Below are 19513 nucleotides of genomic sequence, written 5' to 3' on the forward strand. Positions count from 1 at the left end.
TTTAGTGACGTCATCGGCACGCGCCGGAAGCGCGGCTCACACGGGTTCTGCGGCCGGCGGCGAGGATGGCTGGGTTTGCGGAGCTTGGACTGTCTTCGTGGCTCGTGGAACAATGTCGGCAGCTAGGTTTGAAGCAGCCCACGCCCGTGCAACTCGGCTGCATCCCCGCCATCCTGGAAGGTGAGTGTGGCCCGGTCTCCTCCCCGGGAGGCGTGCCCGCTCCTGTCGCCTCCCTTCCCTTTAACCCACGCTGGTCCTGCGAGGCGAGGGGCAGCCTCGGGCGTTTCGGGGATCCTGGGTTGAGGCACACTAGGCGGTTTTAGCGTTTAGGTTGCGCAACTGACTCGCTGTGTATCCCCGCCAAGTTATGTAGCCTCTGAACTCTCATAGTCTCAAGAGTTCGGGTGTGGGGGGGGGGCGGTGTTGGTGAATGACTAACCGATAATACTGGTAAAGTTGAGTAATTTGTACTACTGTCTTCATTTTACAAATGCAAAGTGAAGTTGTCAAGATTACTGGTAGATCCAGGACTCTGGTCCTGTGACTTCTGTTCTCACTCATCTGGCCCAACCCAGTTTTGCCATTGCAGAGATGTCCTCACAAAGCCTAGGATGTAGCAAGTTGAGGGATTAAACAAAGGTGAAAGAATCCACAGGGAGCATGAGATGCAGACTGGGGGAATTCCCCCAGATTCCCCCAAGTTCATGCTGGGGGCAGGGTTGTCAACATTAAGTGGTGGTTGGTAGCATCTTGGGTCAGATGGATGTGGGTTCTAATCCAGCCTGCTACTCATCAACTATGTTCCTGGGCAAATCTCTGAGTCTCAGTTCCACCTTCTATGAAATGGAAATGATAATGGCCTCTTTCTCCCAGAATTTATCAGTTGCCCACAATGGGAAGTTGTTAGTATGCCCGGAATGGGAGTACCCGGCACACAGTTAACTGCTCATTAAATGTTAGCTGTTGTAAACTGTGCTCAATGGAACATCGTATATACCTAAACTGTGTTGATGTCGCTTGCCCTCTGCCCAGGTCGGGACTGCCTGGGTTGTGCCAAGACCGGCAGTGGCAAGACGGCAGCATTTGTGCTGCCCATCTTACAGAAGCTGTCTGAGGATCCCTATGGCATCTTCTGCCTTGTCCTGACACCCACCAGGTGAGCCCCACCCCCCACAGGCCTCCTGGGTGAGTTAACCAGCTGTGTTATCTTGGGCAAATGCCTTTACCTCTCTGAGCTGCACTTTCCCTGTGTGCAAAATGGGGACAGAAATCATGCCTCCTCTTAGGTGTGCTACAGAATTAAACAAGGTAGCATGTGAAAATGCTGAGCACAGGGCTTGACTCAGGGCAAGAGGCAATACAGGAGCTGTCAATAGTCTTATAGCTCAAAAACCAGGCATATCTTCGGATCCTGGGCGGATAGACTCGGTGATTGACGTAGGTCCTCTCTAATGGCATTCTATAAGGCTGTGGTCTGGGAACGGGTGTGGTCAAGGAACGCTTCAGTCATGGGTGCTTAAAGGATGAGAAGCGTCTCATCCTAAAGGGACAAGTTTGGGGAAAGGTAATCTAGGCAGAGGTCTGCTGGTGCATTCATATGCAGAGGTGTGAGTGGCAGAGAACAGAAGGGGTACTGGGGCTGGGCACGTTAGAGCCAGCTTGAGAAGGGCCTTGAATGCCAGGTTAGAATTGATTCTGAGGGAGTGTGAGCAGGAGAGAGTAAGACAGGAGGCTGGGAAGTGGGGACATGGGCCGAGGAGGGACTTGGACACTGACTGGCCCCAGGGAAGGGGGCACTAATGCTCGGGGTTCAGGCTTTGGTAACTGGTGTCAAGGCCATTGCTGAGGACATGGGAGGAGGAGAAGCCAGTTTGGGTGGGACTGGTGGGGGTGGGGCCGTGGGCTGTTCTGGGACCCAGTCTGGTGAGGGAGCAGAGCCCACACAGCCCTCCAGTGCTCAGTGTCAGAGATTTTGTCTAAAGCGGACCGGGAGCTGTGCAGGGTGTATGAACAGGAGCCGGCGAGTCAGGAGGCCGCGGCGGTGGAGGTGGAAATGTGAGGCAGGCGCGGAACCCGTCTGACCCAGCCCGGCTCCTTCACACCCACAGGGAGCTGGCCTACCAGATCGCAGAGCAGTTCCGAGTCCTGGGGAAGCCTCTGGGCCTGAAGGACTGCATCATCGTTGGCGGCATGGGTACGCGGGCCCCAGGGAGGCTCTGAGTGTGGGGTCCCCGCAGCCTCGGACCACCCGCCCAGCCCCACCTCTTGCCATCTACCTGCAGACATGGTGGCCCAGGCCCTGGAGCTGTCCCGGAAACCACACGTGGTCATCGCCACGCCGGGGCGCCTGGCTGACCACCTCCGCAGCTCTAACACCTTCAGTATCAAGAAGATCCGCTTCCTGGTAAATTGCCCTGGCCACTGATTCATCCATTTGGGGAACATATGTCCCACAGGCCGTCGTAGTAGCATGTTAGGAACATAACAGAGACAGGGTCAGAGACCCATAAGAGGTGACCTGTACTAGCGAGAGTGGTTGGAAGCAGGGCGTCTCTGAGGAGGCGGCATTGGAGCTGAGACAGGTGAGGGAGCAGGGCCTGCAAAACACTGAGGGAGAGTGCTCCCAGGCCCACGGCCAAGGCTGGGAAGGAGGCCCACGGGGGAAGCAGGCCAGCCTTGGACAGCGCCCTCCTCCCCATCCCCCGGCTGCCGGTGCTGCAGGTGATGGATGAGGCTGACCGCCTGCTGGAGCAGGGCTGCACTGACTTTACAGTGGATCTGGAGGCCATCCTGGCAGCCGTGCCGGCCCGCAGGCAGACACTGCTCTTCAGTGCCACTCTTACCGACACACTCAAGGAGCTGCAGGGCCTGGCCACCAACCAGCCCTTCTTCTGGGAGGCTCAGGCCCCGTGAGTCTACAGCCACCTTTGGTGGGGGAAGGCAGGCAGCAGGAGGGGGGGGCGGGGGGGGCGTCACACCCAGTGGAAGTTATTGCCCATGGGTGGGGCAGGGGATTAGCCAAATTCATCAGAAGGGGAAACAGGCCTGCCCGTCCCCAGAGTACGCACTGTAGAACAGCTGGACCAGCGCTACTTGCTGGTGCCTGAGAAGGTCAAGGACGCCTACCTGGTCCACCTGATCCAGAACTTCCAGGATGAGCACGAGGACTGGTCCATCATCATCTTCACTAACACGTGCAAGTGAGTGAGGGTGGGCCCCCCCATTTGCCCCCCGAGCGAGGGTTGGCTCCCCCATAACCCTTCACAGAAGCCTAAGATGTGGCCTGAGGTCATGGGTGGGAGGCATGCAGCACTCCAGGGCCTGTGCTCAGACCAGAGGTTTTGGAGGATTTGCTCAAGAATGCTCACAGAGATCAAGCAGCTCACCAAGGTTACCCCTCCTAAAGGTGGCACCAGGATTTCGGGTTCCTCAGACCCGCCTTAACCTGAAGGGCTTGTGGCCTTGAGCTGTCACTACCCTTGGAACAGCCTATCCACTGTTGTCTAGGGTTGTCACTGAGGCCCAGTGCAGTGGCACCCCCACCTGGGGTCGTCCTCCCCGTGGTCCCAGGGGACTTGACAGTCCTCTGAAGCATAGAGGGAGATTTCAAGAAGCTGTAGACTGTTCTAGCATGAACCAGTAGATGGGGACGCCACACCAAGAATGTAGATGGGCACTGCCCCCTAAGAATGTATTGGCTACCAACACAGATGGGCCCTGGATGTAGGGCTAACTCTTGTTTGCTTAGGCCAGGGGAGGAATCAGAGAGAGGACGGCAGTGGACAGGACACCCTGCACCTCTGCTTGTTCTTTCCCAGCTGTGCAGGGCCACCTGCATGGGTCCCGGGCAGGGGCGGGGGCAAGAGTGCTTTTCCAGGATCCTGGTGCTGGAGGGACTGAGAGTGTGTCCTTCCTGCCAGGACCTGCCAGATCCTGTGCATGATGCTGCGGAAGTTCAACTTCCCCACTGTGGCTCTGCATTCCATGATGAAACAGGTGAGGAGACCTCCGCCTGCCAGACTTGCCGAGGCTCCTCCCAGCCTCAGGGCGTTTGCCCAGGCTCCTCCATCTGTCTGGAGCACTCTTCCTGCCGCCCCTCTCTGTCCTGGTCTGCCTTTCTCACAGTCCTCTCTTACTGGACTGTGGGAGCCCTGTGAGGGCAGGACCATCCTGGCCTCCGCCTTGTGCCCACGCCTCCTACAGTAAGTGCTCAAAACATTTGCCAAGATGCTAACTGATCCTCAGCCCCCCAATTCTCTCCCCAACCTGGCATAGAAAGAACGGTTTGCTGCCCTGGCCAAGTTCAAGTCTAGCATCTACCGGATCCTGATTGCAACAGATGTAGCTTCCAGGTGAGCAGCGCAGGGTGCTCCCTCCCATATGCTGGCTCGGTGACGCCCCACAGAGGGGCCAGAGGGGGAGGCTGGCCTCGGGCAAGCCCCAGCTTCACTGCTAAGTGACCTTGGATGAATTCCAGCCTTGGTTTGCCCACGTGGACAGTGGTGCTGACCAGCCTCTGCCTCCAGGGGCCTGGACATTCCTTCTGTGCAGGTGGTCATCAACCATAACACCCCCGGGCTCCCAAAGATTTACATCCACCGAGTTGGCCGGACAGCTCGTGCAGGTGAGCAGACACGGTGGGGTGGCTTTGGGGACCCATCCCTCCAGCCTACCCACACTAGGAGGAGCCAAAGTCATGAGCTGGTAGGACATAGGCGAGAGGCAGTACTTCACAGGTGAGAGCTGTTAGAGGCGGCGTTTGCAACTTGGGGACTTGTCCTTTCAAAAGCAAAGGTCGGAGTACTTTGGCTTCTCTGTCTGACTACATGCTGTCTCCTAGGGACACGGGACACACTGTCCCAGTCCCCACAACTCCCCGTTGCCTCACCCCAGTGCATGAGCCCTGGTGGATGTGATATTGCCCTGGGGGTTTGGTGTCCAGGTTCAGCACCTCGTTGTGACCCCGGCCAGGGGCCAAGGAGGCATCCATCTCTCTGTTCCCAAGCCCTCCCAGGGAGGGGCACAGCATTTGTGAGATTTTTCTCATGCCTAGAGTGGAGAGACGTGATTTCTGGGGCCTGGGGGCCTGGGCCTTCTCTCCTGCCCTGTGGCCTCAGGCAGGTCACACGAGCTCTCTGGGCCTCACTGTTTTGTCAAAGGATGGGTAATGAGAATGTGATGCCTGTGGGGGACTGCTCTGAGCGTCACAGGCCTCGTCAGCTGTCCGTGCTGGTCCGTCACAGAAATGGGGGACAGAGAAACTAGGATGCAGAGATTGGAGCTGAGGCCTGGCAGGACTTATTGCTCACATATCTCAGCCTGGGCTCCATGGCAGCCAGCCAAAAAGGGAAATTGACCGAGTTCGCTGGAGAGCCGCCTCTCCCTGGTGTCCTACAGCTCCCGAGACAGACCCACCCATTACACCGCCCTGAGACCCTGGGCCTCCGTTACCTGTGCCCACCTACCCACCAAGTTCTGCTCCCCGCAGTTGAGAGGAGCCCTGATCTGCCTGTGTTGATCCCCTATCCTGTCCCCGGCACACAAGGTAACTGTGGTGCATCCTCACAGGGCGGCAGGGACAGGCCATCACCCTGGTGACACAGTATGACATCCACCTGGTTCACGCCATTGAGGAGCAGATCAGTGAGTGAGGGGATGGGGCGAGGGAGGGACACCGGCCGCCTTCTTACACGAGCAGACTAAACTGCACCTTCCTTTTTGTGCAACCTCCAAAGATGTGATTAAACCTGAAGCCCCCCGTAATGGCCGTCAGCAGCCAAAAGTCACATGTGGTGGGCAGGGACTTTAGTTTCTGAGACCAAGCTGTGTGGCTAGTCCCTGCGGATGGGTCAGAGGCCCCAAGTACAAGGCCTGGGCCTGTTTAAAACCCCCCTTAGGTGGTTTAACGTGTCACCAAGACCAAGAACCACTGGGCGTCTCCAGTTACCATACTGACTGTCCTAAAATTCAGAAACACCTTGACTTGAAAGGACACTGTATCCAAAAAAATCCCAAAAACTCCCAGTTCGACTCATACTGTCGGTAACCACAAAAAGAGAGCAGTCTCTACCTTACTTAGGTCAGAAATCCCAGATCTTGGTGATGGAAGGAGAACTGACTCTGGGTGGTGAACACAGTGGGATTTATAGATGATGTAATACAGAATTGTACACCTGAAATCGATGTAATTTTACTAACAATTGTCACCCCAATAAATTAAAAAAAAAAGATATCCCAGATCTTGCCCACCTGATCTTTATCTGATATGACCCACCACATCGGGAACTCACTATGTAGCTGGAATTCCTTTCCCTATCATGTCGGCCCTGCCCCGCCCCCACCCTGGGCCCCCACTGTCCCCACAGAGAAGAAGCTGGAGGAGTTCTCAGTGGAGGAGGCCCAGGTGCTGCAGATTCTCACACAGGTCAACATGGTGCGGAGGGAATGCGAGATTGTGAGTATTAGGGAGCAGGTCCTTGGGGCCCAGAGTACTCCCTTCAAGATGGGCACCCCCATGATGGCCTCTCCCTCCTCCCCAACCCCAGAAACTGGAGGCAACCAATTTTGATGAAAAGAAGGAAATCAACAAGCGGAAGCAGCTGATCCTGGAGGGAAAGGTGAGGGCTAGGTTGGCAGGTGGGTCGGGGGGCAAGGTTCCCAAGGGGTGGAGGACGACCAGCTCAGCCACCTGCCCTTCCTCCCCGAGCCAGGACCCTGACCTGGAGGCCAAGCGCAAGGCTGAGCTGGCCAGGATCAAGCAGAAGAACCGGCGCTTCAAGGAGCAGGTGGAACACACGCTGCAGCAGCAGGCCAGCAAAGCTGGCCGTAGGAGGCATCCAGCCAGGGCCCGGCCTGAGGTCCATTCAGCCTCAGTGCCCACCCAGGGCCCGGCTTGAGGCCCACACAGCCCCCACCTGCCCAGCCTGGGACTCCTTCATCGAGCCGAGGGTTGGAAGGTACTCCCCTGGGGATAGTCTCCCCTTCTGTCCTGCCCAGCCCACCTCAACGGAGCCCATGGACACCCACAGTACATGGATCGTCCATCCTGTGGCCCCAGCTGGCCCCTTCTCAGCACCTTGGCCAAGAGTCAGACTACAGAGGAGGAAAGAATACTGGCCACGTGGTTGGGCCCAGCTCCACACAGAGTGACACACTCCCCGCCGGCCCAGGGTCACTGCAGCGGGTACTGTGGGGCCCCAGAGTGAAGATGTGTCACTTGTAGGAGGCATTCAATAAATAGGTCTTTTGACTTCCACAGTCTGACTCTTGGGGAGCAGGGGCAGGGGAGGAAGGTATGGCCACTTGTGCCTCTCAAGTCCCCCAGAAGTTCATGTCACTCCACCCCACCCTCAGTTCTCCATTCCCTTTGGGCGAGGACCAAAGCTTTGAACTGCAATGCTGGTTGTTCCCGCTGGGTGACCTTGGTGAAGCCCCTTGGCCTCAGTTTCCTCATCCAGAAAATGGGCATAACAACTTCACCTGTCCAAATGTGGCCCTGAGATTGGTGAGATCATTCCCTTGCCTGGTGAACAGGGCTGTGGTCTAGGAGCTTCCCTGCTGCCCATCTTGTCAAGTTTGGCATTTGTAGCCAGAAGGTAAGGGGACTTAACCAGGGGCCACCTAAGTCCAAACTAGTCCAGACAGCAGGATGAGCCCCAGGGGATGGGGGCAGCAGGACCAAGCAGAGCTGTGTGGCCTGGGCATGCCTCTCAGGCTCGAGCCTCACCCTGCTCACCTGTAGGTGGCTTCCCAGACCTACATGGATGGAGGGCAACTATGGTGCACCTGAGGAAGCAGGAAAAGGTCCAGTGACGGCAGTGAGGTGCCTGGGTGCCCACATACCACACACACACAGCCACGCTTAGAAATGTAATCTGGGCATCAGCACGTGCCCCGGGAAGTCTAGAAATCCTACACAACGAAAAGCCCCAAACAGCCCCTGAGCTGTGAGTGGCCAGGCCCTACCTGGGCTGAGTTGGCCCCGTCCCTGCCAGGGCGAAGGGCCTGCTGTGCCGCCTGCGGCCGGCCCATGCTCCAGGCGGGAAGCTTTCATGTAAAACCCCTCCCACAGGCCCCAGCTCCCATGTGGACCAGTGGCAGGGCTCAAGGCTCAGGGGTTTCCCTCAGCCAGGCGGGCCAGGCCCTCGCGAAGCTCGCTCAGCTCAAACAGCCTGACGTCCAGCAGCTGTGCAGCCCGGCCCACCTCGGCCCGTGCCCGTTCCCGCTCAGCCCGTGCCTCCTCCAGGCTGCGCTCCGTTGCCCGCAGCTGGTGCTCCAGCTCCGTGTTGCGGGTCTCCAGGTCCTGCAGAAAGATAGCAGACAGGTTTGGTGGCCCCCACAAGTGTCCAGGGTCATCAGCCCTGCCTAGGGCATCCAGCACCTGAGTGCCATACCCCCAGACCCCACTCTGGGCCAAACCCCCTCTGTCTCGGTGGCCTCCTCCCTACCACCTCTGCCCAGGTCTCCCCGGTCCCCCATCAATTTGGAAACCACAGAACTGATCACGTCCCTATTCTGAAAACCCTCCTGTGGCCCATCAGGCTGGGGATTAAATCCATACCCCTCCCTCTTCTTGCTCACTCCAACTCAGCTTTGCTGGCCTCCCTGTGCGTCCTTGAACATGCTGATTTCCTCCCCACCTCAGCTTTTGCACATGCTGTGCACTCTGCCCAGGAGACAATTAGGGAGCATTTCCCCAGCCTCTCTCTCTCCCCGGGACACTTTTGGAGGCACCGTATCCTTTAACATCTCCACCTGCAGACTCACAGGATGTGCCCCATGAACATTTCTCGGATGAAGTCTTTAGCGAAAGCCAAGCCAGCCAGACCTAGGTTCAAATGCAGGCTTCTGACCTTAGGCCGGGGACGTGTGAGGGCTCCATGGTGTCAAACACGGGAACTCAGCAGGGACTCAAGAATTGAGTGAATGGATGAACATGAAACATCGTACCAATAACAACCATTTACAAACCACTTCGGACTTTCCATGCATCTGGTTTTCCTCATCCTACTTATAACCTTAGGTAGATGTCTTCCTGACCTCATTTACAGGTGGAGAAACAGGCTCAGGGGGACCCACCAGGAAGGGAAGATCACAGGTCTGCCCCACACCAGAGGGTGGCTGCCCGTAAATATGGACACCCCACACACACCCTGGCAACCACACACACCTGCACCTTCTGCTGCGTCTCCTCGCGCTCCACTGTGTCAGGGACCTCGCGGGGCCCACCAGCCTGGCTCTTCAGCGTCTGGATCTCCTAGTGGAGAAGAGTTCCTAGAGCCTGTGCTGGGTGGGGGTCCTGTTCCCTCATGGGAGGTCAGGGAAGGTGAGGCCTGGGGATGCACACGCACAGACACTCACACTCGGTACTCACCTGGTCCTTGGTTTGCACTAGGGCCTCCAGCTGCTCCAGTGTCTGGCCAGTCCCCTCCTTCTCGCTGACTGGGGGGGGCTCCAAGGCTGCCTGGGCCTCCAGCTCAGCCACCTGCGTGGACAGGAAGGTCAGCCACTTCCTGGGGAATCTGCCTCCTGCTCAGTCCAGCTCATGACTAGGCATTCACCCTCTCTGATTGGAGCTACCACCCACTCTTGGCAGGGAGGACTTTGAGTTCTGACACCCCTCTGAGGGGGGCTCTATTTCAGACCCATTTTATAGAGCACAAAACTGAGGCTCAGGAAAGCGACCTGCAGAGATCACACAGCCAGTGCGTGAACCCAGGAGAGACATGACGTGTGGAGGCAGGGGCTCCACAGTTTGCCGGGCTACTTGGGGGTCTCTAGGAGGGAGAGGTCCTCGTACCCGCTGCCTCAGCCGCTCAGCCTCTGAGCGCTGGCCCTCCAGCTGCTGCCTCCACTGGGCGGCGGCGGCGTTGGCCTCTCGTAAGGCGTTCGCCAACTTATTGTTGCTGTCCTGCAGCGCAAAGAATTCGGCCTCCCACTGCACCTCACCCACGGAGCTGCGGGAACAAAGCAGGGTCAGGGCAGGCGCTGGGCTAGGGGTCACATTTGGCCGGGGGCGTGGCAGTTTCAGGGAGGCGGGTCTCGCCGTGGGTGGAGTCTTGGCTGGGCGGTGCTAGGGGCGGGGCCAGTGTGGGGCCGTCCGGGGAGGTAGATCCCTGTCGGGGGCGGGGTCAGAGCAGGCGTGTGGTGTCAGCTAAACGAGACAGTGGGAATACCGCAAGGGGTCAGCCTATGGGGACGTGGCCAGACCGGGTGGGACTGGGAGGCTCCGGTAGGTTTAGAACTATCCAGAGGAGGTGGAGGGGGCGGAGACTGGGCCAGCCCCGGGAAGGCGAAGTCAAAGCAGGAGCGCATTCGAGGAGCACGGTAGGCTCCGGAAGAGGCAGGACTGGGGTTCAGCCTCCTCGTTTCCAGGCTTTGGGTCCACGCCGGTCGCGCCCCAGTAGCTTCTAAGAAGCTCCTCTCCCCTCCCTTCGTCCTGCTCCGCTCCTGTGCCCCGCCCTACCCCCCTCACCCCTCTGACAGCATCTTCTTGAGCCGCTCGCGCTCTGTGGGACCAGGGGCGTCGGCGCTCTGACTGCGGAACAGTTTCTCGTCGCCGGGGCCGTTGGTGCTGACGAGGGGGCTCGGGGGCACCTAAGGGCGTGGGCAGAAGCGGGGTCACATGAGGGGATGGTTTCAGTCAAGGACCGGTTACAATGTCATGGTTGGGGTCAGGGCTCATGTTACGACTGGCGTTGTGACAAGGCGTCCTCCGGGCACCAGGATGCGAGCATGCCCCTTCCCTCCTCACCCAACCTCCACAGCTCCCCATGACACCTTTGAGGGAATTCCAGGCCCTGGCCCCACACCTTGCTTGCCTGGGCTCTCACCAACCCCCCAGGAGCAAACCTGATGCAGTCCCGTCTAAACCCACTGAAATACTTGAAATCTGCCCAGGGGGAAGCAATCTGAAACCTCTGTGCTAATCCCTAGGAATAAAGCCCCTCCCTGGAGCCTAATTTCAACATCCATTTCAGATTCTGACAGGAAGTCCGCTGCACCAGACTGAATTCCTTATAAATCCACCTTGCTGCCTGGACCACGAGCCCTGAGGGCAGGGGCCAGCCTGCTTTTTCATCTCTAACCTTGGTCCAGGCCTGGGCCTGGCACACAGCGGGTGGTCAACGAATTATGCTGAATAAATTAATGGAGGAACGACCCAGGAACAGTTCTTTACTGCTCCTGTACTTAGCCATCTCAACTTCAGGTTTTGACTCTGCCATCTGACCTGGCTTTCTGGCTTTCCCTGACCCAAAACTAAGCCAGACTCCCTCCCGCCCCCCCACACATGCTCCATGGCACCTACACCCCTCCTCCATGGTCCTTGCCATGGATCTGTGAGCATTTGGTCTTGAGCACCAGCACAGCACATGGACCCCCCAATATCGGTTGAGTGCCGGACAGGCATGGGACAGGGAGGGCTGACCTGGTGGGCAGTGAGCCCCAGGGCTGGACTGGTGAGCTCCCCTCCATCCTGAGATTTCTCCCTTGCCAGTCTTGCTGCTTCCTTCACTTCCTGGAACTTCTCAGCAAACTAGGGTGGCGGGGCAGGAACAGATAGTTAACAAACCCCTGGTCCCTCCCCCAAGGCCCCACCATGTCACCCCCACCCAGTGTCAGCCCCGTCACTTAGGAAGGGACTTTAGGAACTGTGTGCATCCCCTCGTCTCAGGAACTGAAAGAGTGGGAAGAAGGTTTGGAAAATGATGCCCCAATGAGCAGTCAGTTTGAGGGTAAAAATGGGATGTTCATGGAGTAGGGAGCCCTCTCAAAAAGGGATCCCCATTTTCCTCTCACTGAGGCTTATTTCAGCAAGCTGAGCCTCAGATAGGTGCTAGTCTGTCTTTAATGCCTGGGACACGTGTAAATATCCTTGTATGACAAACAGAAAACAGGTTTTGTGCTCAGAGCTCTAGCCAGTGAGAAAATGATTGCCCTGTTCTCATTTTTGTTGTATTAATGTTTACTGCCCATACCAGCTTTCCAGTTAGGGTAGGATACACTTTTTTTTTTTTTCATTTTAAAATAAATTTCCTTACTTTGAAAATAATGTTTTAAAGAAAATATTTACAGATATACAGCCACTTGATTTGTGCAAAGGGGCAGTGCAATTCACTGGGCAAATGGTCTTTTCAAAAATGGCCCAAGAGCAACTGCATATTCATTCAACTGCAAAAAATACTCCTACCTTACACCACCCACAGAAATAAATTCACGACCTAAATGTGAAAGGAAAACAAAAGCTTCTAGAAGAAAATTGTCATGCCTTCGGCAGGACTCAGGGCACTAACTATCCAGAAAAACAATGGATAAAACAATACTGAAGTTTAGAGACAGCAGAGGGTGGAAGGAAATGATGATGTACTGCCAGGGTGTGTGGGGAAGTACCCAGCCCAGGGACCCAGAGAGGGGCAGGGTGTGCCTGAAATCGGTTGCAGGTGGCCTGCAGAGCTGGGATGTAAACCAGGGAACCAGGACGGGGCTTCTGGCTTGTCTAATTCTGCAGCTGGGAAGGTGCAATCCCAGCACCTGCCCAGGGGCCCCAGTGCATCCAGAAGACCCACACCCAGCCCTCTCCCTCCTACCTCACACCCCCGAGACCCACCTGGGTCAGGTGCTGCTCAGAAGCAAAGCCAAGGCCATAGACAGTGTTGGCGCGACTGTCTGCCCACTGCCCGAACTTCTGGGAGGTTTTGGTAAAGGTCATGTTGGGAGTGACAGTGCTGTTGATAATGGCCTGGGGAGAGGGGAGCAAAGTTCAAGGTTAACGGGACTGCTAATAATGAACGTCAGACCTTGGAGGACCACTTTGTATTAGTGCCTCGGAGGCTCTGGTCTGAGCCGTTTCAGGAGGGAGACTGAGGCTCAGAAAGGGTCAGGGCTCCCTACTCCCTCTGCCCGTAGCCACACAGCAACAAGCAGACCCAGGCCTATTGCTGGGACCCCTGTCCCCTGCTGCCCCACCCAGGCCCCGCCAGGACCTTGGCACCCCCGATGCTGATGATTCGGTAGACATTGCGGGTGGCATCGTAGAAGTAGGAGACAGTGAGTGCGTGCTTGCCAGCGGGGATCCAGTTCCGCTTGGTGGCTGGGTCAATCTGGAACACGTGTGCCCGTGTGCTGAAGATGGGCTGCTCCCTGCGTGGGGAGAGGGCTCTCAGTGGGGGCTGGGCACCTCCAGGGGCTCAGGGCCAAGCCGGTAGAGACAGGGGCTCACCTGGCTGTGGACATTGGTCAAGCTGGGCTGGGTGAGCTCCAAGGGGCAGCCAGAGGAGTGGCAGGAGCTGCTGGTTCGGCCTCTGGGGGGAGAAGGGGCTTGTCAGTGTCCCACCAGGACACGCTGAGTGAGGCCAAGCAGGTCCAACCTCAGGACCCAACACGAGGTGCACCGTTCACAGAACTTCAATCAAAAAGGTGAGGGAATCAGTAGGTCACTCAGAGCAAGAAGACCTTGACTTTCTCCACCCAGAGAAGCCCCTACCACACTCTGGGCAGGAGATGGCTCTCTGAGAGGAGCCAGGTGGCCCCTGACATCTCAGCATCCATCTCTCATTGTCCTGAAGGCCAAGGCCAGCTCCCGCTCAGTATTTCCCCACACATTCACCCATCACTCCCCAAACCAGGGCCTCCAGCAAAAAGTGAGGCATCACCAAGTGCCTACTGGGAAACCAGTTCCCACAAGCCCCACAGAGGGACCCCTCCACTTCCACTCTAGGCCCCAGGCACAGACTTAGGGTCAAAGTCCAAATCTTCAGGGAACCCCATCCTAGTTAAAAAGACAAGATGTAGCCAAACAGGACCAATCACAGGTGCCCACTGCCAGACCACCATCAGCACTCACTCCCAATACCATGGGGGTTGGGCGGGACCCAGGATTGGGAGATGGTCTGCCTAGTCTCTGCTGGTTCCTCTAGCCACCCCACTCCCACCAAAGCCGGGAACAGCTGCCCAGGGAGACTTCCTGACCCTCCCGCGCCCACAAACTTGCATCCAGGATATCTGCAGGGGATCCAGGAGGGACCTAGGAGAAGGGGGGACACATTGGAGGAAGGGATGCACGGCCAAGTGGCCTCCGTGGTCAGAGGGGGACGTCCCCCCCCTTCCTGGGCAGCTGCTGTCCTGGTCACAGGGTCTGAAACCGGAGCCCCTGGTGGGGGAGGGGCGGCAACTCTGGCCGGGGTTGGGGGCGGGTCCTGGGTCTGGCAGGGGCTCCGCGGCGCGCAGGGGTCCCAGAACTCACGCCCTTAAGGCCAGGACTCTCCTGCAGAGACTTGCGCATTTGGGGAAAGTTACTCACCAACTAGTCATGTGCCTCGGACGCCGCCGGCGGTGGGGCTCCGGGAGGGGGCCCAACCGCCGGGTGCCCGGAATCCCCAATTGCCTGTGGGAGCGAAGCCCCACCCCACGCGTCCCAGTCGGGGGCCTGATAGTCAGGATTGAGTCCCCACCCGCGTCAGGAGCGGGGCGCCCAGTACTTCGGTTAGTGAGGCCTTCGACCCTGGAACTTCCGAGATCCCTGCGACGCCCCCGACTCCAGGACCAGAACTTCGGGGACCATTATCTGCCTCCTCCACCCCAAGGTCCAGAACTTCGGGGATCGTCCGCACCGCCCCCAATTCCTGAACTTTGGGGACCCCCTGCCACACTTCTATCTCCAGGTCTAGAATTCGGGGTACCCTTGCGCCGACCCCCGCCCCAGGTCTGGAACTTCGGGAGACACATTCCTGCGACGCCGAGCGCGGAACTTTGGGAATCCTTCGCACTGTCCCCTCCCCGACCCGAGCTCCGGAACTTAGGGGCCCCTGCGCCCCCGCAAGACCTGGAACTTCGGGATTCCTCCGGCTGCCCCCATCCTCCGTGTCCGGGACTTCGGGGACACTGGCGCCCTTCCCCGGCCCTGGAATTTCGGGGCCCGCGCGCCCCGACGCAAGCTCGGCCGGCCGGGCTCACCCTGCCTGCTGGGCGCCCCGTGAGCGTCCGGGCGGAGTCGGGTGCGGCCAGCGGTGCTAACTCCCCGCACCGGGCGCCCGGCTCTCTCGATGGCTCCGGGGCTCGCGCCCTCCGCGCCGCCCTCCGTGCCGCCCGCGCCTTTGTCTGCGCCGCCGCCGCCGCCCGCGCCGCCTCCGGTCCCATCGCGGTCGGTCCCGACGCGGCCGCCGCCCGCCCCGCCTCCCCGGGCCCCGAGGCCTCCCGCAGCGCCCTCTACCGGCCCTCCACGGTGCTGGGGGTGGGGGAGCCCATAGGAATGGGGAGAGGGGTGGGATTGGGGGTAAGGGCGGGGAAGGGGACTGGGGTGGGGGACCCAGAGACCGAGACGGGGCGGGGGGAGGTAGAGACACAGGAGATAGACAGACGGAGAACTACAACAATGTAACAAGACAACTGTGGCAATGCCAACAACCGTAGGGGATGGTGATCGTTGGTGTGTTATAGGATCCCTGAATCTAGGGCTTAGGGATGGTCGGGGTCCAGTTCCCACCGAATGGTGAGTCTGGTGGAGTTCCGCAGGCCTGGATTGCCGCTTCTGGTCAGAGGGAGCCCGCCCTTCATACACTTACCAGAAGCAGGTCCTCAGGGGGCTGAGCTGCGATCACCTCCCCAGGCCTGAGCTTGCCTCCAAGTTGCACAGTGCCGTTTGGCGGTGGGCAGAGGCAAGGAGGCCTTGCCCGAGGCTCACAGTTCCCTGACGCTCTGAGCTTTCTGACAACCTGAGAAGTTTTGCTTTTGGTCTGTCACATCTCCTTTCCCTCTTCTTTTATTTCTGTTTGCCTGACAAGAATCACACATCTAAACTGGTAGCTACTTTCAAATTACCTTTAGATGAATTCTAGAGACTTAGTCCCAGGCCAAAACCTGAGTTTCCTCCCTCCAGGCCTTTGCCCAAGCTGTTTCCTCTACCTGGAATGCCCTTCTGACAGGCATATATTCTGCCTGGTCCTTCGAGGCTCAGCTCCCCGCCCCTCTCCTCCTGGAAGCTTCTCTGACCATCCTGGGCTTGGAAGCGATCTTGCTCTGCCCTGCCCCACTCTCCTTTCCCTTTCTGTCGGATAACTGATGTGTGTTACCTGTTTATTAGTTCAGTGCGGCCAGGTCTGGGAGCTCCTGGAGGGCCAGCCCATCTTGGACCCCCAGCCTTACTGGGGAAAGAGGCACAGACTCAGTTTCCCAGGCTGCTTCTAACTTCACAAGGCATCTGTACGAGCAAAAGATTTGGCTTCGCTCTCAGGCCTGAAGCCACAAAATGCTTGAACACTGTGGGGAACAAAGAGAATACCGTCTGTTCTGTGCAAAAGTGACTTTTCCTTATTACCAAAGAAATAATAATAAAGTAACTGGAAAGGTGCCTGCAGGGCCGAGTCTTCTGGAAGCTGCTTAGGGTGTGCTGAGTGCCAGCCGGCTACAGAACTGGGGCCACGTGGCCATTCAAGGGGGAGGCAGGCGAAGGGCCCAGGCCAGCTTTCCTCCTTGTGTGGGCAGAAGGCAACAGCATGAGAGAGAGTGGGGAGTTGAATCCTTTCCTGGACACCCCTCTCAGGCTCCAGGAGGGGCTGGGATGCTGCTGGCCTTGAGCAACCCTGACCTGAAGTTGTCTTAGTCAAGTCCAAACTGAGGGAATGGCTTTGTCAGTACAGACCTGTTTTCTCACCTGGAGAATGGGCTGATGAGCATTGGCCTGGGGTTGGGGAGGAAGCAGTGAGGATCCAGGTGACACCAGCAGCTCCTCACTCTCTCTTGGGTATAGATGGGTAGGGGGCTTCCCTGAGCTGCCACCCTTACCCCAGCCTGAGCCCACTTCTCCTTGGGTCTATCCTTGCAGGGTGGGCAGAAGCACCACCCCAGAGTGGCTGACTAGAAGTAACAGCTTTCCCTTGGGACTAAGGAAGGACATGAGAGAATGAACAACCTGTCATAGGAGGCACCAAGCGAGGACTAGAATGGCTTGTTGGGCTCTAGGGAAGCAGTTTGCAGAGTGGCGCTTATGGCCTCTATTTATTGTGACCCAACCTTTGTACTAAAGCTAAATCTTCTGTCCTCTCTGGAGGGTTCCTGTCCCACCAGAAGAGGGGAAGTCTGTCACTCTTCTCCAAAGGGACATGCCCAGCTACAGGACATGAGTCACAGTGGCTACCTATATCTGTTGTGGCATGATTTGGTTACCATCCACCTCTTTCACAGCTCTGCCCAGCACCTAGAGCAAGCCTGACCTGCAGGAGATCCTCTGTAAATGCTTCCAGAAGGAAGGGATCGCTAGATCCCAACATTGGTCTTTGGTGGTCTCCAGAGTCACAGGAGCCAGAAAGTGACTCCCAGCCCTGCCTCTTACCAGAAGTGTGACTTTAAAGAAGCCACTTTCCCTCTCTGTGTCCTAGTTTCCCCACCTATAAATGTGCATAAGAATGGTGCCCACTTCTGAGGTTTCCTGTAAGGACCCAAGTCCTTGTATGAAGAGGGCATGATCCTAGGAGCTTAATTAATGCTCACTGTTATAAACATTATATTTATTCTTGGCTGTCTGGGCATGTGGTTTTGATCCTGAGCAAAGTTCTTAAGATTTTCTCTGTTAGAGGGTGAAGGATTCCAACCAGGTGTAAGCTCTTGGGGACAAAATTGGTCCAACCTGGTGTGATATCCTCTAAATATTTAGCTCTGGGTCCCTTATGTGCCCCTCCAGCCATCCTCCTCTTCCTTCTCCCCATTCCCCCAGCCATGTCCAGTTGAGCCAGCTACCAGAACTAATCCTCTGGGAAAACTCCTAATCGTCCCTCAACACCCCACCTCCAGTGTTCTTTTCTGTGAGAAGCCCTCCCTCCTCTTCCCCTAGATTTTCCCCAACACTTTCCCTCCTTCTGGCCCAACTCTGACCCCAAGGGGCTGCCGGTGTCTGTGTCTAACTCTGACTCCGCTACCCTGAGGCACCTCAAGAGCTGGGCTGAGGCTTCCCTTTAGCTTGGCGTCTCCTGGCATTGGGTGGATGCATGGGGGTTATGGCAGAGGAGAGTTTGATGACTCGATATTGGTGATAGTAACTCTGCCTTATTTTATATCTAACTCAACTTCTGCCCAAAGCTAAGGTTAATTCATTAAACAGCCCCCAGGAAATAATGGAGCCCGCTGGCTCAGGCCCAGGCACACAGGTGCTTGAGGAGGGAAGGGGTCCAGCCCTGGGTTATGAACTTGAGCTCCCAGGACCTGGGCAGGTCAGGGGTGGGAAGTGGCAGCACTTGTGCCCCCTCCCAACTCCAAACCTGGATCCCACAGACCTAATTACCCTCATTGCCACGTGCACTAATTACCTCTGTGGTGCCAGGTGGCTGGGCGGGGGCTGCTCCACTTTTGGGAGGTAGGTCGGGACCGATTATTTTTGGCTATGCCGTCCTTGAAGGCTCTGCCATCCACCAGCGTGAAGGGCAGAAAGTGGGGCGAAGAAATTGCGGCCACGACAGGAGGGACACTGGGAGATGTGTGGGTCGGGTTGGCCCAGGAGCTCCCTGAGCAGGGGTTTTGGCCTGAGGCCTGAGGGTCTTTGGCACATAGCTGGAGGTGGCAAGACCTGGAGGGGCTGAGAATCAGCTCTGAGGTGGACTGGTCTGGAGGCCTGTTTTAATCGTGGCACCATCGGGGGGAGAGGGCTTGCTGTGGAGGGCTGGTCAGATGGGCCTGGCTGGGAACACCAAGCACCACTGACTTGCTGTGTGTTTCTGAGCACATGACGTCCTCTCTTTGCATCTTTCCTGAGGGATCAAATGGGGATAATAACTCACACAGTGTGCTCTGGGCAGAGGGCACAGCATGTACCAAGGCCCTGGGGTGGAGATGGGCTGGGTGCATTGGAGGAACAGTGGGGAAGCCAGGTGGCCAGAGTGAGAGGAGAGTAGGGGATTCTGAGGGTTGAGGGGGTCACAGGCCAGGTGGGGCCTCATGGGCTATGATAAAGTGTGTTGGATTTATTCCAAGGGTACTTGGGAGCCATGGGAGAGTTGGGAGCCAGAGAGGGAGAGACGTGATCAGATTTACAATGCAGGCTCCAAGCTGGTTTTTAGCTTTTAGGAGAGAACCAGGTGTCTATATATGTGGAAAATGGGCGCAGAACCTCCCTGAGCCTCAGTTTCCCCATCTTGGGTAGAGTCCTGAGGCTTAGACAGCCCCAGCGCGCACACTGGACCCTCAGCCAGGGAAGCTCTCCTCCCCCCAAACTCCCAAATTCTGGCCAAGCAGTCTACATGGGCTCTCCTTTGCTTGCCCTGTCCTCCTACTCTCCTTCTGCGGCCTTGAAGGAACAGCTGTGGGAACAGAGAGCGGGAGGCCTCAGGGAAGGCGGAGAGGAGGGGCTCCGGGGGCTGTGTTCCTGCTTGGTGACAGCCTACGCGGGGCCGACGGGTGCTGAATGTTCTTGCAGGAACTGGGTGACTCACATGTGGCAGCCTCTTCCCTTGATCTGCTAGGGGAGGCCATTCCTGGTCTCCAGGCACAGACTGAAGTCAGGATTCACCTCTCTGGGACGCCCCCAAAC

The 19513-nt window shown here is 57.5% G+C and overlaps 2 protein-coding genes across 6 annotated transcripts; one reads left to right on the forward strand and one right to left on the reverse strand.

Moving 5' to 3' along the window:
- The first annotated feature begins 24 nt into the window (after positions 1-24).
- DDX49 (DEAD-box helicase 49) lies at positions 25-7255 on the forward strand. Of its 2 annotated transcripts, XM_033133951.1 has the most exons (13): positions 29-180; positions 1033-1156; positions 2109-2194; positions 2283-2404; positions 2722-2909; positions 3060-3200; positions 3921-3996; positions 4276-4352; positions 4527-4624; positions 5569-5643; positions 6366-6454; positions 6546-6617; positions 6711-6996. In XM_033133951.1, exons 1-13 carry the CDS (start codon positions 66-68, stop codon positions 6894-6896), a joined length of 1449 nt encoding a protein of 482 aa, XP_032989842.1. In that variant the 5' UTR covers positions 29-65; the 3' UTR covers positions 6897-6996. The 2 variants fall into 2 exon arrangements, with proteins under 2 accessions (XP_032989841.1, XP_032989842.1); XM_033133950.1 differs by having other exon boundaries at positions 25-180; positions 6546-7255.
- A 601-nt stretch (positions 7256-7856) lies between these two features.
- Positions 7857-16268, reverse strand: HOMER3 (homer scaffold protein 3). 4 transcript variants are annotated; one of them, XM_033133954.1, is made up of 11 exons: positions 16068-16268; positions 15561-15710; positions 13220-13301; positions 12984-13140; positions 12608-12739; positions 11429-11536; positions 10475-10596; positions 9800-9956; positions 9374-9484; positions 9170-9256; positions 7857-8302 (listed from the first exon to the last, which is right to left on the reverse strand). In XM_033133954.1, the coding sequence occupies exons 3-11, from the start codon at positions 13231-13233 to the stop codon at positions 8111-8113; spliced, it is 1080 nt and encodes a 359-aa protein (XP_032989845.1). In that variant the 5' UTR covers positions 13234-13301; positions 15561-15710; positions 16068-16268; the 3' UTR covers positions 7857-8110. The 4 variants fall into 4 exon arrangements, with proteins under 4 accessions (XP_032989845.1, XP_032989846.1, XP_032989844.1 ...); XM_033133955.1 differs by lacking the exon at positions 15561-15710; XM_033133953.1 differs by lacking the exon at positions 16068-16268 and having other exon boundaries at positions 15561-15985.
- Positions 16269-19513: the final 3245 nt, after the last annotated feature.

The sequence above is a fragment of the Rhinolophus ferrumequinum genome, chromosome 18 (assembly GCF_004115265.2).
Source record: "Rhinolophus ferrumequinum isolate MPI-CBG mRhiFer1 chromosome 18, mRhiFer1_v1.p, whole genome shotgun sequence".
Taxonomy (NCBI): domain Eukaryota; kingdom Metazoa; phylum Chordata; class Mammalia; order Chiroptera; family Rhinolophidae; genus Rhinolophus; species Rhinolophus ferrumequinum.

What these genes read in the sequence shown, in the direction of transcription:
- DDX49 (XM_033133950.1), top strand. Translation starts at nt 66, where the DNA reads ATGGCTGGGTTTGCGGAGCTTGGACTGTCTTCGTGGCTCGTGGAACAA. An exon ending in ATCTTCACTAACACGTGCAA is followed by an intron (nt 3,201 to 3,920) that starts GTGAGTGAGGGT and finishes CCTTCCTGCCAG; the next exon opens with GACCTGCCAGATCCTGTGCA. An exon ending in GCAACAGATGTAGCTTCCAG is followed by an intron (nt 4,353 to 4,526) that starts GTGAGCAGCGCA and finishes CTCTGCCTCCAG; the next exon opens with GGGCCTGGACATTCCTTCTG.
- HOMER3 (XM_033133955.1), bottom strand. An exon ending in TCAGCATCGGGGGTGCCAAG is followed by an intron (nt 12,740 to 12,983) that starts GTCCTGGCGGGG and finishes CCCTCTCCCCAG; the next exon opens with GCCATTATCAACAGCACTGT. An exon ending in CTGAGCAGCACCTGACCCAG is followed by an intron (nt 11,537 to 12,607) that starts GTGGGTCTCGGG and finishes CCGCCACCCTAG; the next exon opens with TTTGCTGAGAAGTTCCAGGA.